Source organism: Chlorella variabilis (assembly GCF_000147415.1).
Source record: "Chlorella variabilis unplaced genomic scaffold CHLNCscaffold_9, whole genome shotgun sequence".
Classification (NCBI taxonomy): domain Eukaryota; kingdom Viridiplantae; phylum Chlorophyta; class Trebouxiophyceae; order Chlorellales; family Chlorellaceae; genus Chlorella; species Chlorella variabilis.
Genome location: NW_005435079.1, coordinates 801,015 through 813,954, shown reverse-complemented (window position 1 = coordinate 813,954; position 12,940 = coordinate 801,015). Strand labels below are relative to the sequence as shown.

The 12,940-nt window shown below is 66.5% G+C and overlaps 4 protein-coding genes across 4 annotated transcripts; 1 reads left to right on the top strand and 3 right to left on the bottom strand.

Annotated features, from left to right (window-relative positions):
* Window positions 1–52: 52 nt before the first annotated feature.
* Window positions 53–1,260, bottom strand: CHLNCDRAFT_52093 (hypothetical protein; the record flags this gene model as incomplete). The annotated part of the gene is made up of 3 exons (XM_005847891.1): window positions 53–196; window positions 363–455; window positions 631–1,260. 3 exons carry the CDS (start codon window positions 1,258–1,260, stop codon window positions 53–55), a joined length of 867 nt encoding a protein of 288 aa, XP_005847953.1.
* Window positions 1,261–1,383: 123 nt separating this feature from the next.
* Window positions 1,384–3,129, top strand: CHLNCDRAFT_59667 (hypothetical protein). Its single transcript, XM_005848050.1, has 8 exons — window positions 1,384–1,462; window positions 1,624–1,644; window positions 1,754–1,899; window positions 2,028–2,094; window positions 2,222–2,278; window positions 2,400–2,595; window positions 2,741–2,823; window positions 2,942–3,129. Exons 1-8 carry the CDS (start codon window positions 1,423–1,425, stop codon window positions 2,956–2,958), a joined length of 627 nt encoding a protein of 208 aa, XP_005848112.1. The 5' UTR covers window positions 1,384–1,422; the 3' UTR covers window positions 2,959–3,129.
* A 35-nt stretch (window positions 3,130–3,164) lies between these two features.
* Window positions 3,165–3,778, bottom strand: CHLNCDRAFT_145411 (hypothetical protein; the record flags this gene model as incomplete). Its single annotated transcript, XM_005847890.1, has 2 exons — window positions 3,165–3,391; window positions 3,526–3,778. 2 exons carry the CDS (start codon window positions 3,776–3,778, stop codon window positions 3,165–3,167), a joined length of 480 nt encoding a protein of 159 aa, XP_005847952.1.
* Window positions 3,779–4,295: 517 nt separating this feature from the next.
* CHLNCDRAFT_145410 (hypothetical protein) lies at window positions 4,296–5,556 on the bottom strand (the record flags this gene model as incomplete). The annotated part of the gene is made up of 4 exons (XM_005847889.1): window positions 4,296–4,562; window positions 4,768–4,953; window positions 5,150–5,373; window positions 5,505–5,556. The coding sequence occupies 4 exons, from the start codon at window positions 5,554–5,556 to the stop codon at window positions 4,296–4,298; spliced, it is 729 nt and encodes a 242-aa protein (XP_005847951.1).
* Window positions 5,557–12,940: the final 7,384 nt, after the last annotated feature.

Below are 12,940 nucleotides of genomic sequence, written 5' to 3'. Positions count from 1 at the left end.
CGCAGCCAGTCGGGGTTGTGGCCTCAGTTGGGGCTGCCTGGGCACGCGCCCCTCAGTTGCGGTTGTGCTCCTGGATGCGATCCAGTATCTCCTGGACCAGGTAGTTGGCGCGCAGCTCGCGGGGCGGGAACACGGGCCCCGCCAGCTCGTGGAAGATGTTGAGGTTGTCCTTGAGCTTGTGCACCGCGGTGCAGCCCTGTGAGGGCGCATGGGGGGGAGCATAAGGAGTGTGGCAGGGAGCATGGGTACAGGGCGCTGCTGGGGAGGAGTAGCAGTACGGAATCGCGACGGCAGCCGAGAGAGGCAGGCAGCTGCAGGTGCAGGGTCGCATGGGGCGTGCGTGCAGCCTGGCATGGCCGCACCTGGCAGCGCGCAAACACGGAGCCAGCCTTCCAGGCGTGCGGGTTCACCGCCGCGTCGTTCACCTCGCCACACAGGTTGCACGTGAAGCGCAGCTGCGGGGGGCACAGCATAGAGTGGAATGGGCGAAACTCAGTGTGGGTCGACAGCACCTTGGGTCAAAAGCAACTTGACAGGGATGGGCTCAACGGCACGCCCGGCGACAGAGGTGGTAGCACAACGGACACGCTGGCACACGCTGCAGCAGCAGCGCTGCCAGCATGCGCTCACCTGCTGGGTGCGGCGCGGGTGCTTGCTGCTGCGGCGCAGCTTGGCGCGTGCCGGCTCGGCCTCGCCGTCCTCGGCCTCGGCAGAGGGCTGCCACACCAGGCCCACACAGGTGGTGTTGGGCTGCACAGCGGGTGCCGGCGGCGCCGAGGGCGGCAGCACCTCGAACTCTGTGTCGATCACCAGGCTGCCGCTGCCCAGGCTGCTGCCGGCCAGCGCCAGCCCCGTGCCGCCGACGGGCGCGGCCCAGACCACAGGCGGCGCGGCCGCGGGCTGGCTGTGCTGCACGGGCTTGGGCTGCTGCACCGCGCGCACCAGCCCGGGCCCCCCAATCGTGGGGCGCTGCAGCACAAAGTTGAAGTTGGTGCCGTACAGCGGTGTGGTGGCGCTGTTGTTGATGTTTTGCCACCAGAGCGCGCCGCCCGGCAGCTCCAGCAGGCCGTTGTCGCGGTTGGCGGGTGCGCTGCCCACCGCCCCCTGCGTCGCCCCCCAGGCCGCGGGATCGGCAGGGCCGCTGGAGCCGGCCGTGCTGGCGCGGGGTGCGAGCCGGCAGCGCCCAGTGCCGGCGTTGCGACGACGGCAGCGGGTGCCGCTGACGCTGCGCTGCGGAGCGCGGGCTGCCGCAGCCTGCATTGTTGCGTGAACGCTGCTGGCAGGGCCCGGGGAGCGCAAGATGCGAAACAAACCTTCTTCGAGTAACCTTCTAGCGCGCGCTTCATGCGCACTCTGGAAGGCCCTCTCTGCCTCTTTTCCGCTCCTGGATTCGATCTGTGGCCGGAGGCACCCGGCGGAGCAATGGCGGTGCTGCAGGAGCTCCTGCCGGCGGAAGCCAAAGGCAAGACTGGCTGTGGCCAGCCCCTTGCTTTCTGGTGATTCTGGCAATCTTTTGACTGCCTCTTGGGGAGCCGATGCGCGCGTTGCATGCTGGCATGCCCGCCGGCTGCAGCGCCGCTGCACGCCGCTGCCGCTCAACCAAGTTCTGTTCCTTTTCTGCAGGCTTGGTCTTCGACCTGGATGGTGGGTTGGCCCTTCATGACCGTGCATCTGTGTTTCAAGCATTCCCGTGCTGAAGTGGCTTGGATCCAGTGGCCACCAATCCCGCTGCGGGATGCGTGCTGCCCTGCAGGCACCGTGCTCGACACAATGGCGCACCACTGGCAGGCCTGGAAGCAGCTGTCAGAGGAGTTTGGCTTCTCGCTGTCGGTGGATCAGCTGCTGTCGCTGGCGGGCAAGCCCTCGCGCGCCATCATGGAGCTGCTGTGTGAGGAGCAGGCAAGTGGCGCGGCTGCCAGGCAGAGTGTGAAACAACGGCACAGGCATGCATCAAGGGGAGGCGGCGGGGCACCTCCATTCTTGGCCTGACAAAGCACCCCGGCTGCCTGGCATCTCACCGCCTGCAGGGCCTCACCCACATCGACATCGACACCGCGGTGCAGCGCAAGACAGACCTGTATGTTGAGCTGGCAGGTGGGCCGCGGGTTCGTGCCTGGCTGCCTGGCTGGCCACCGGTCCCCTGCCGCCTGCCCCGCTTCGGCGTCCCCGCTCGCAGCATCACTCAGTTACGCTGAGTCAGGCCTGCCCAATCTGGCTGCAGGCGCCACGCAGGTGGTCGAGTGTGTGATGGAGATTGTCCATGCGGGCAAGGCAAGAGGTGAGGCAGCATCCGCTGCTCTGCACTGATCAGCCGTGCCTCGTTGTGTACTTCAGGAGGCACCCCTGGCGCCCCGCTGATGGGATAAGTGGCGTGCGTGCTTGCCCCGTCCGGCCTGCAGGCCTGCCCATTGCCATCGCCACGGGAGGGAGCAAGCCACAGGTCGCCAAGTCGCTGTCGGCGGTGGGCCTGCTAGAGGGCTTCTTTGATGCCATAGTGACCGCCAACGACATCACGCCCGGCAACGGCAAGCCGCACCCAGAGACCTTCCTGCGGGCGGCGGAACTGATTGGCGTGGATCCCAAGTTCTGCGTGGGGTGGGTGGCCGCTGCCCCAGCCTCCTTGCCTTGCAGCTGCATGTGAGTGGGTGCCTCAGCGGGGTGGACGTCAGGCAGGCAGGCTAGCAGCATTTGGCTGCCAGTGCTCATCATTTGCTGCGTCTGCCTGCCCTCTGCCGCTCAGTTACGAGGATGCCCCGCTGGGCATGGAAGCCATCAAGCGGGCCGGCTTTCTGCTGGCCGTCGATGTCACCCAGATGCCTGGCTGTGAGTGAATGCCTGTGGCTGTGCACGATGCGAGAGGCCCAGGAAGGGCTGGAGGAGCTTGCTACCCCTGGTATCCCACGAAACATGGTGCTTCGCTGTGCTCTGTTGTCTGCTGCAGACCCCAAGCTTGTGTGACTGCCATGTGAAGGCTGGCACCACCGGCGCCAGAACTGGACTCCCCTGCCTACAACCTTCTTGCACTTAAAGCCAATGAATGCACTTGCTCATCCTCCTTCAGATGCTAGAGAATTGACTATTTAATTTGGATTTGTTCACACTCTGGTTCACCTGTAAACGCAGGCAATGAAATGCATGCACGAATCAATCAATGGGGCCAGCGCTCAGAAGAAGCAGAAGCCGCTGTGCCACTCCAGGGCAGCCAGCACGGCCATGGCAATCATGGCGGCGCGCCCATTCGTCTTCTCCGCCGCCACTCGGAAGACGCCAAAGTCTTCCTCCTTGGCGCCCACCAATGCCGGCGGGAAGGCGGCGTAGACAAACAGCAGGCACAGCGCGAGGAAGGGCCAGGAGTGCCAGTCGTGCGGCAGCTGCTGCACCTGCTGAATGACTGCACGGCGGGGGGCGGGGAGCAGTCACGTGCTCAACAGCTGAAGGCTCTGGGATTGGAGCAGCAGGAAGCGCAGCACGACAAGGCGCTCAGCGAGCAATTTTTACCTGTTTGGCCAGTTTCCATTTCTTTACGCACAACATACAGGAATGCCATCATGGCCAGCCTGCCGTTGACCCGCTCTGGAACGGCCCCATTGAATGCCATTGCCTGCCACGCAGAGACCCGATAGCTGCGAGGAGCCTCGGCGGGCGGCGTTGCCGCGGCGGGAGGCGCCGCCGCTTTGGCGGCGCCGCCACGGGTGCCGCTGCTGCTTGCCATGCCGCTGCTGCTGCTGTACGGCGTGCTACCGTTGCTGCTGCTGCTGGGGCCGTCGAAAGAACGCATTCTTGGGGGTGGCTTGCTGGCAGCGGCGCGCACCACCATAGCAGCAGGCGCCTGCCGCGTCTGTCGCCATTGCGATGCGAATGGCCTGCTTTTCAGTCTCAACTCGAGCAAATAGGTGGCTGTGCAGGCTGCAACCATGGCGTTCTGCTCCTGCGGCGAGCTGTGGTGGTGCCGGGGTGAATGAGAGCGTGTGCAAGCAGAATGCAGCAAACGAGAAGCACGACATTGCGCACATGGCATTGGCTCGCTGGCAACCGCCAGGCGGGAGCGGAGCTGGCGACATAGCTCTTCAATTTTGTTCTGGCCTCCAGGGCTCGACATGCAGCGAACGGCGGGCAACCCACTTCGTTACACACTCCAGGGAAGGGTTTCTGGGTGACACTTCGCCATGTCCTTGCCTGCTCACGGCACACCACCTCCAACCGTGGCCCTTACACAAGGCTGAATCCCTTACAAAGATCAGAAGTAATGTACAGAATGCATGTACACAGGGTAGGCGAGGCTCTGCTGCAAGTAATCAGCTGAACTTCTGGATGTCGCCCATCTCAAACACCTTGACCTCCGGCTGCGCACCCGCATGTGCCGCCGCCCCCGCCGCCGCACGGGCGTCCAGCCAGCGCTCCACGTCAGCAATCATCACGTGCGCCACCTGGCTCACCGCCACGCTGCTCATCAGCTTGGAGAAGGCGCGCTCGACGCCGCGGGCCAGCTCGCCTCGGTCCAGCATGCCGGGGCGCATGATGGCGGTGTAGCTCAGCCCCATCGACTTGACAGCCTCCTCGGCCTGCGTGCATGGGGGCGTGCCCAGCAGGTCAATGAGGCAGAGGCGGTAGAGGTGCGACAGATGCAGGCAAGCAGGCAGGCAGGCGGCATGCCCTCCCAGCAGCGCCTGCAGGCCCTCCCTGTGTGGTCTGGCCCTGACAGCGGCAGGCAGGAAGGCAGGCAGGCGTGAGGCCTCCCAGGAGCACCCGCCGCCCTCCCTGCCCCACCTGCCCCTTTGTCTTCATGTACAGCAGCCCGTGCAGCAGCTTGAGGTCGGTAGCCCACACGCTCGGCCGCGCGCCCTGCGATGACACCAGCGCAAAGGTGGGCACCGCCGCAGCCTTGGCGGCCCGCGCCGTCGCCGCCACGTACTCCAGATCGACCTTGCGGAACTGGTCGGCGGTGCCGGCTGCCTGTAGAGGGACAGAGAATATGGAGGCAGCGGTTGGGCCCCGGCAGCGAAACGGGCGCCTGAGGAGCCGAGCACGGCGGGCCAAAGCAGGCCCAGCAATGAGTAGGGTGGGTATGAGCCCCTGCCACATCCTCCCCAGCTACAGCAAATGCGGCCACTGCCACTGCCGGCGGCCGCCGTCCCGTCACCGCCCTCACCGCTCGCGTGGTGCCCAGGCAGCAGAAGACCGAGTCGGCGCCGGCAAACGCCTGCTGGGCCTCTGCCTCCAGGTTGTCCATGTTCACCACCGCCTGCTTCAGCTTGCCCTCATCATATCCCTCCTGACCCTTGTACGCCGCCGGCGGGTCGGCGGCGCGCCGCCCCACCGCCACGACGCTGCCCCACCGTGGGCTCACCAGCAGCTGCCCCACCACCTCCCGCCCTGCGAAGTGTGCAGGGGCAGGAAAAGAGTTGGCGCGCAGCAAGAGGCGGGCGACTGGCGGCGGTGGGGCGGCTGCGCCGGTAGCCCGCCCCAGCAGAGCCACACGCTCGTATTCTGCTGCTCTCACTCACCCACGGCTCCAGTGCCGCCCACCACCACGGCTTTCAGCTTTGTGTTGGACATGCGCGGTGATCGGCCAGCCGTGTTTGCCGAGACCAGCTGTGTTGGTAGGTGACGGGAGTCACCGAGGGGGGTGATCAAGAAGAAGAAGTATTGGGGAAACGAAGCCTCTGGAGGCGACCTCAAGTACCAGTAATTACGACGGAGGCGGCGACGGCGCCGACTCACCGCCCAGCTTCCAAATCACTGGTCCCATGTGGAAGATGCCATCGGGTTCGACTGCTGGAGGTGCCAGACCCGACAGGCTGCCGGCGGGCAGCTCTGGATGTGCCACGGCTGAGTGCGTGCCGCAGCCGCGACCCCGCCGCGCGGCCCCGCCGCGACGCCATCGCGCAGCAGCTGAGGTGCGGGGAGGGCGCTGCGTGTAGCTGCCGCTCGCATGCTCCCTGGCTGCTTGTGTGGACGTGCTTCCTCTAGTGCTGCTTCCCGCGCAATCGTCGCTGCCCTACCCTGTTGCATGCGGCTGGCGGAGGAGGTGCGGCGGAAGCGGGAGGCGGCGCACGTGTGGAGCGGTTCGTGCTGCGGCCAGCGGCGGCTTCTGCTACTGCTAGTGCCAGGCCCACTACTCGTACACCAGCCTGCACCAGCAGCAGGCTACAGCCGCGCCAGCGGCGGTGGTGGAAACTGAAGTACACTCGCCAGCTTCCACTTGGCGTCATTGTTGCATCATCCTGCCAGCTCAAGTTTGGCATGCAAAATGAGGAGGCACTGGCAGAGAATCGAAATTCGGTCTGGCCCCTGGGCTATGCTACCACTATACCACTAGTGCGCAGCCACCCATCGGTTCAGGCCAGCGTGTGCACCGCAGCCGACACGGCGGCCTGCTGCGCTGCTGCCATCGAGCCCAGGCCCGGCTGCACTGACCGGCTCTCGGCGTCGGCGGCCCTCAGGGCCGCCGCATCTCCCGCCATCATCAGCCGCACCACAGACTGGTACAAGGCACGCAGCTGGAGGCGTGCAAGGTGAGGGCGGGCGGAGGTGCCGGCGGGGGAACTGTCAGCAACAGCAAGAGATTCCGACTCAAACACGGCAAGGGAGGTGCAACTTCACAAGCACAGGCGCGGGACACCCACCGTAGGGGCCATGCCTAGCGCCACAGCCGTGAAGGGCAGCAGCGAGGCGGCATCGCGCGGCGGTATCGCCACGCCTCCCTCACCATCCGCCAGGCCGCCGCCGCCTGGAGGCTGCTGCCGCATGCCCTGCGCGGCCAGCTCCTGGCCGGAGGCCGCAGCCAGCTGGCGAAGCAGCACGTCCAGCGCGGGCAGCGTGCGCAGCGCGGCCGCCAGCGGCAGCCGCCCTGACAGCACCGCGCACAGCGCACGCAGGCACTCTGCCGCCTGCTCCCCGACCGCCACCACCAGGCGGCGGGAGGCTGGGGGCAGGGTGGAGCGCTGGCCGCGGGCATCCCGCATCTCACGGCCATACGTGATCAGCAGCAGGGCGTCGCAGCAGTGCAGCAGGTGTTCTTTGGTAGCCAGCGCCGCCGCGTGGCGCCGCCCTTCGGCCGCCAAGGCAGGCAGCGGGGCCTCGTGAGAGTACGTGCTGATGGCGGCGAGCGCCAGCGCAGTTGCCTGGACCTGCATGGGCAGGGGCAGGGGCGCGGCAGCAACCAATCTGTTCCTGGAAATAAATGAATCGCTCAGGCAGCCAAGTAGGCTACGAGACGCCCGCAACGAGTAAGCTAACCGAGGCAGCGACGGAAGCAAAGAAACCCGCAGGGGAGATGGACAGCAGGCAGAGAGGTGGTGGGCAGCCCGGCGCCGGCTCCCACCCCACACCTGCTGGGCTCGCGCTTGAAGCTGCGCCAGGCTCTCCACCGCCCTGCCGCGCCCCTGCTGCCACGCTGCTGGGCCCCGCAGCTGCCGCCTGCCCTCCTCAGCCCCCTTAGCCGCTTCCGCCGCTGCTGCAGCGGCCGCATCGCAGTCTGGCCGCGCACCAGCTGGCGCCACGCAAGCCCCGCCTTGCCCCTCCTGCCCCACTTCCAGCTCCTCGCCGCCCTGCGCCTCGCACGCCGCCACGCCTTCCGTCAGCGCCGCCAGCCCGCCGAGCGCCGCCTGCGCCTTGTCGCGCAGCAGGGTGGTGGTGGTGACGGGGAAGAGCAGGGAGGTGACCAGCAGCTCCAGGCAGATGCCGATGCACACGCAAGTGATCCTGCGGGCGGTAGCAGGCGGCAGGGAGCGGAGCGGCAGCAGCGGCAAAGTATTTGGGTAGAGTGAGCGCTCGGGGCCCTGGCGCGTGGCTGCCCTGCACAGAGCCAAGCCGCACCGGCATGCTGCGCGCCGCCTCACCGCCACTTGGCCGGGTCCCACGGCTCCAGGCTCTTGAAGCTTTCCACCAGGACAATGGACACGGTGATCTGTGAGGACAGGAGGCAAGCAGGCAGGGAGGAGGGGGCATGATCCAGAGCCAGGCCGCAGGCGGAGCTGGGCCCTCTGCCGACAGCCGGCAGCGCAGGCAGCCCCTATGAGAGAGGAGGAAAGCTCACGTCCATGACAGTCCACGCGTAGCTGATGCGCCTGAAGCGGCCCTGGTTGAGCCCCACAAAGCCGCCCCAGAGCGATACGAGCACTGCCAGGGTGGTGTACCTGGGCGCAACACAGCATGGCACAGCACGAAAAAAGGTTGTCACTGCGCGCAGCCAGCACCACGTGCAGTGCTGGCGTGCTGTAGGAGCCGTAGCGGCATCACATCACACGCATCCCAGACGCCGCTCTCACTTGGCGACGGAGTTGTTGAAGGAGCCGCCATTGATTCCATACGCCACCCCCAGGCACAGCATCGACCACGCAATGCCGGCGCAGGTGCCCAGCAGCCGATTGGCTGCCCGCACCCGGGAGCGCCCCGCACTCCGCTCCGACGCCGCAATCACTGCGGGCGGCGCTAGGCGTGGCGGCGGAAGGGGGGGGGGGGAGCGGCGGTCAAGAGCGTGCCTGGAAGCTGCGGGGCCATGCGGCATGCAGCCTGCCGATGGTGGGTGTGCAGCTGCCCGGCCTGACCAAGATAGGCACGGATGGCGCCAGCAGGATGGGGAGAACGCACGGGGTGCAATACCTGTAATGACCACCCAGTCGCTGCTCCCTCCAAGCGCCTCGTACACGGGTTTCACTACCAACAGCGTCCCCGCCACCCCAATCAGCACCAGCATGTGCAGCCCCGGCAGCAGCTGCAGCCGGCCCAGGCCGGCACGGTCGGCCGCGCGCCGCAGCATGCCGCGTGGGCTGGCACTGGCATCCAGCGCCGCTGTGGGGCGGTAGACTGCCAGCTCAGCTCCGTCCGGCGCTGTTGCATCTGCTGCAGTGTGCGCTGCTTCGGCAGTTTCTCTGTAGCCATCGTCTGCCACGCCAGTACCAGTGTTTCCTGCACTCTTGCTCGAGCTGTGGCGTCCCAGGCCATCACAGCCACCATCTGGCGCCCCCACCGATGCTGCCCCCGCCAGCATCTGGGCTTGCTCCAGGGCTGTGTCGGCCTCCTCAACGCTGCTGCCTGCCCTGCCCGGCACCGGGCGCCAGGCAGATGCCTCAAAGTGAGCCGCCACCGCGGCCTGCGCCCCCGGCTGCAACGACTCCACCGCCGCCGCCACCTCGGGGAACATAGCTCGCACTTTGGCGGCCGCGGTGCCCAGAAGGCCTCGCATGATCATGAAGATGGCGGCGGCCCGCTTGGTGTGCTTGGGGCCACCCACCACCGACCCAAGCTCCCGATACCTGCGCCCGCATCCAGGGCAGACTTGGGAGGTGAGGGGCATGCATCGCACATGCAAGGAGCGAGGCGGACCACCCTCCCAAGCAATATACATGTTTGTGTAAGCAACAGGCATTGTGTGAGCAATAGGCGTTTCAGGCAGGCAGAAGGCAGAGGCGGCTGCCCACCTGCTTTCCAGCTCCTCCAGCTGCACCAGCGCTTTGGTCAGCGGCAGCTTCTGCATGACTACCGCCGCGAGTGCGGCGCAGCAGGCCTGAAGAGCGGCAGCCATCCCCAGTAGTTGTGGCGCCAGCTGCCGGCAAACGGCCAGGTGTTTGGCGGGCACAGCGGGCGCGGCCATTGCGTCTGTTTGCAAATCAGTACCACTGCGGCTGTCTGCATTCAACGGCGGGCCATGTGGGCAGGCTGCCGCTGCCTCGCCGGGTGGGGCAGGCGGGCTGCGCACCCAGCGCAGCATCTGCCCCAGCGCGGCGTCTGCCGCCGCCGTCAGGCCCCTGGCACGCTTGAAGGCCTGGACAGGGAGCCCAGCAGGCACAGCAACCACGCCAGGGAGCCACCTCAAGCAAGTTCAGCGCTGCGCAACGCGCGCCGGCTCACCACGCTGCCCACTGGCCAGCTGACCAGGCAAGGTCGTTGGCATGCTGCCCACCTGGATTGGCAGCACGCGCTGCTTGCCATACAGGTCCAGGTCCATGTGGGAAACGAGCAGCAGCATGCCCAGGTTGCCCACGTCTGCAGGGTACGCAAGCGGCAGCGGCAGCAGGCACCAGCTGGGCACATGCCGGGCACATCGGTTGGCAGCGCACAGGCAGGACGAGCGACCGGCAGAAGCTAGCGCAGCCTGGCAGGCAAGCAGCTGCCAGCCGGCCTCTCCCTACCTTGCCGTATGGCTTCATCCAGCTTCTGCAGCTCTGCTGCATCTGCCTGCATCCCATGTGGCCCGCCTGCCTGACCCCGCAAGGCTGCAAGCGGCTGCATCTCGCCCTCTGGCCGATGCTGCTGCGTCTGATTGCATGGGACCTGCTGCCCATCCGCTGGCTGCCCCTCCCCCTGCTGCTCGCCATCCCGCCGCTCTTGCCACGCCGGCTGCTGCTCCTGCTCTTCAGGTTCCGGTTGCTTCCCATCCACGGCGACAGCGACGGCTGGTTGCTGCACCAGCAGCTCTGTGATGCCCAAGCTCAGCTTGCCCAGGTTGCCCAACAGCCTGCAAAAGCAGCCCTTTGCCTGCACGCAGCAGCAGGCAGCAGCAGGCCCAGCGCTCAGGGCTGTCGGTGTTGAGCGCATACACAGCAGGCTCCACACCGCACCTGCTTCCGATGCCGCAGCAGCAGTCCGGTGTCCATCGGTGGACCGGATGCCGGGGGCAGAGGCTGCTGGTGCGGCATGGGAAGCAGGTGCGGTGTGGAGCCTGCTGTGTTGAGCACGTAGTGATGCACCGGCAGCCCACCTGGCATCCCGAAGGCTGCGGCCAGACCAGCCAGGCCATGGGCAGCACCACCGCCAACGGCAGGGAGCAGATGAGCAGCATGGTGTAAGACATCTCCACGGGCGGGGAGGGCAGGGACACCGCTCCCAGCGGTGTCAGCACCTGCAAGGGTGTGGGGAAGCAGAGCGGATGCCAGTGTCCGTCTCTGTGCAGTGCAAAGCGAGCGCAGGTGGGGGCCGGGCAGGAGGGCGCCCGACCAGGCCCAGGCGCATGGCAGCAGCCCCTGACAGCGCGCCACGCCCTGCTCACTCCACCAGTCCTCGCGCCTAACCCACCCAGTAGGCCGCGAAGCAGAAGGATGACAGCAGCAGGCACAAGATGTAGAAGAAAGCGTCGAGGGCCTCGAAGCGCATGCGCCACACCACCAGCATCGCGATGAGCAGCGCCGAGACGGCCACCAGCGTGGCGCCCTTGGCGGCGGCGCCGCCGGCCCAAGTGCCGCCGTTGGCGGCAAAGGCGGCATAGATGGGCAGGAAGCCGAGGCCTGCCGCCACGCAGGCGGCCGCCACCGACAGGCACGCCACCAGCATCGTGGCTCCGGTGCTGTCCTTTAAATACGATGCATACATCTGCACGCAGCGGGAGAGGGAAGAGCAATGGGAGCATGGGCAGGGGGAGAGAATGGCGGCAGCGGGGTGGGGCACGACACTTGGGGCCCTCGGTCAGCCTGCCCGCTGCTGCTAGCCCGCGTCTCACGATCAAGGTGATGGCAGGGCTGCTTCCCAGCTCGGACAGCTTGTCCCACACCGCCGGTACGCTGGCAACAGCCAGCACGGTGCCCCACCCAAGCATCATCTGCACAAGGAAGATTTTCTGGTAAGCTGGCGAGGCAGGGCAGCTATGGGAGAGTGGTTGCGAAGGGCGGGGGCAAGCAGCAGTGGTTGCGAAGGGCGGGGGCAAGCGGCGGCAGTGCACCCCAGCACCATCTGCGCAGGGTTGCTCTGGCTGGATTAAGCATGCCGCGGCGTTGTGCGCGGAGTAGCGCTGGTCTCAGCAGCAGCTCATCAATTGGGCACAAGGCAACCGGAGGGCAACCTCAAGGGCAGCAGCAGATGGCGCTGCATCAGGGCCTGATGTCAAAAGCGCTTTGGAGCGTTTACCTTCAGGCCCATGCGCCAGTCGGCGACCGAGTAGCCTGCGAGGAAGTGACTGACAGCGGCGCCCCAGGCGCCTAGGCGCCCTCCCGACACCATTTGGCGGAGTCTTGATTCCGCTGTGGGGTTGGCGGCGCGAAACAGCTGCCGCATATGGTGAGCTGGCCGCCACAGCAGCGGCGTCGGAGCGGAAGCAGTGGATGGCCACGTGGTGTGTCGCTGCACGGCTGGTGCCTGCTGCTCCTGCTGCCTGCACCACTCATTGCCTGGCCACCAGGGTTGCCGCAGAGGGCCAGCGAAGCATGTGGGCCAGTGCAAACCAAGGGACACGCGCCGCCATGTGCACCGCTCCCGCACCCACCACAAGGCCCGCCGCCGCCCTCCTCATTCTCCCCTTGCTTTGCTTATCGGCCTCAAGCGCGAGGCTGTTGCGTCCCGGTTGCGCCAGCCTAGATGTGGCCAAGTGACTCAAATCAAGGTGGATTCCAGCCAGGTAGGCAGGCCTACATTCAGGTAGGCCTCCCGGTAAGGATGTGCCCCATGATGGGCATGATGGCCCCCCACCTGGAGGGTCATTGGGGACATCATCCTCAATCATGCATCATTCTCCCTCCCGTTTGTTCTGTTGGCATCCCAGCAACCGTAATATGCTTTCTAGGACATGAGCCACCACTTTAGGGTGAAGGTGGTTAGCAAGACCACGGCCCCCAGGCCTCTAGACGGGCCACAGCCAAAAAGATCCCGTGCAAGTAGACCAGGACAACAAGCTCCCTTCAATGTGCCAGGGCAGGCCAGGCGGCGGGGTGAGAGGGATGACAACGAGGATGAGCGAGCACCCAGCGGCTTCTTAGGCTGGGGCGACCGGCAAGGACGCAAACGTGATCACTGGGAGGCTCGGCTCGGAGCGGACGTGGATGCCTTCTTGGCCTCTCTGCCGGGCCGGGCGGCGCAGCAGCGGCAGGAGCGCCAGCAGCAGCTCCAGCAGCGGCAAGCCCAGCTGGCCAGCATGGAGCCGCTTCCTTGCCACTTAGCAGCAGAAAATGGCAGCTGCTGTGAGTTGCACAAGACGGGCAGCCAGGCAGCTGTGTTTTATGGGCCGCTCGGC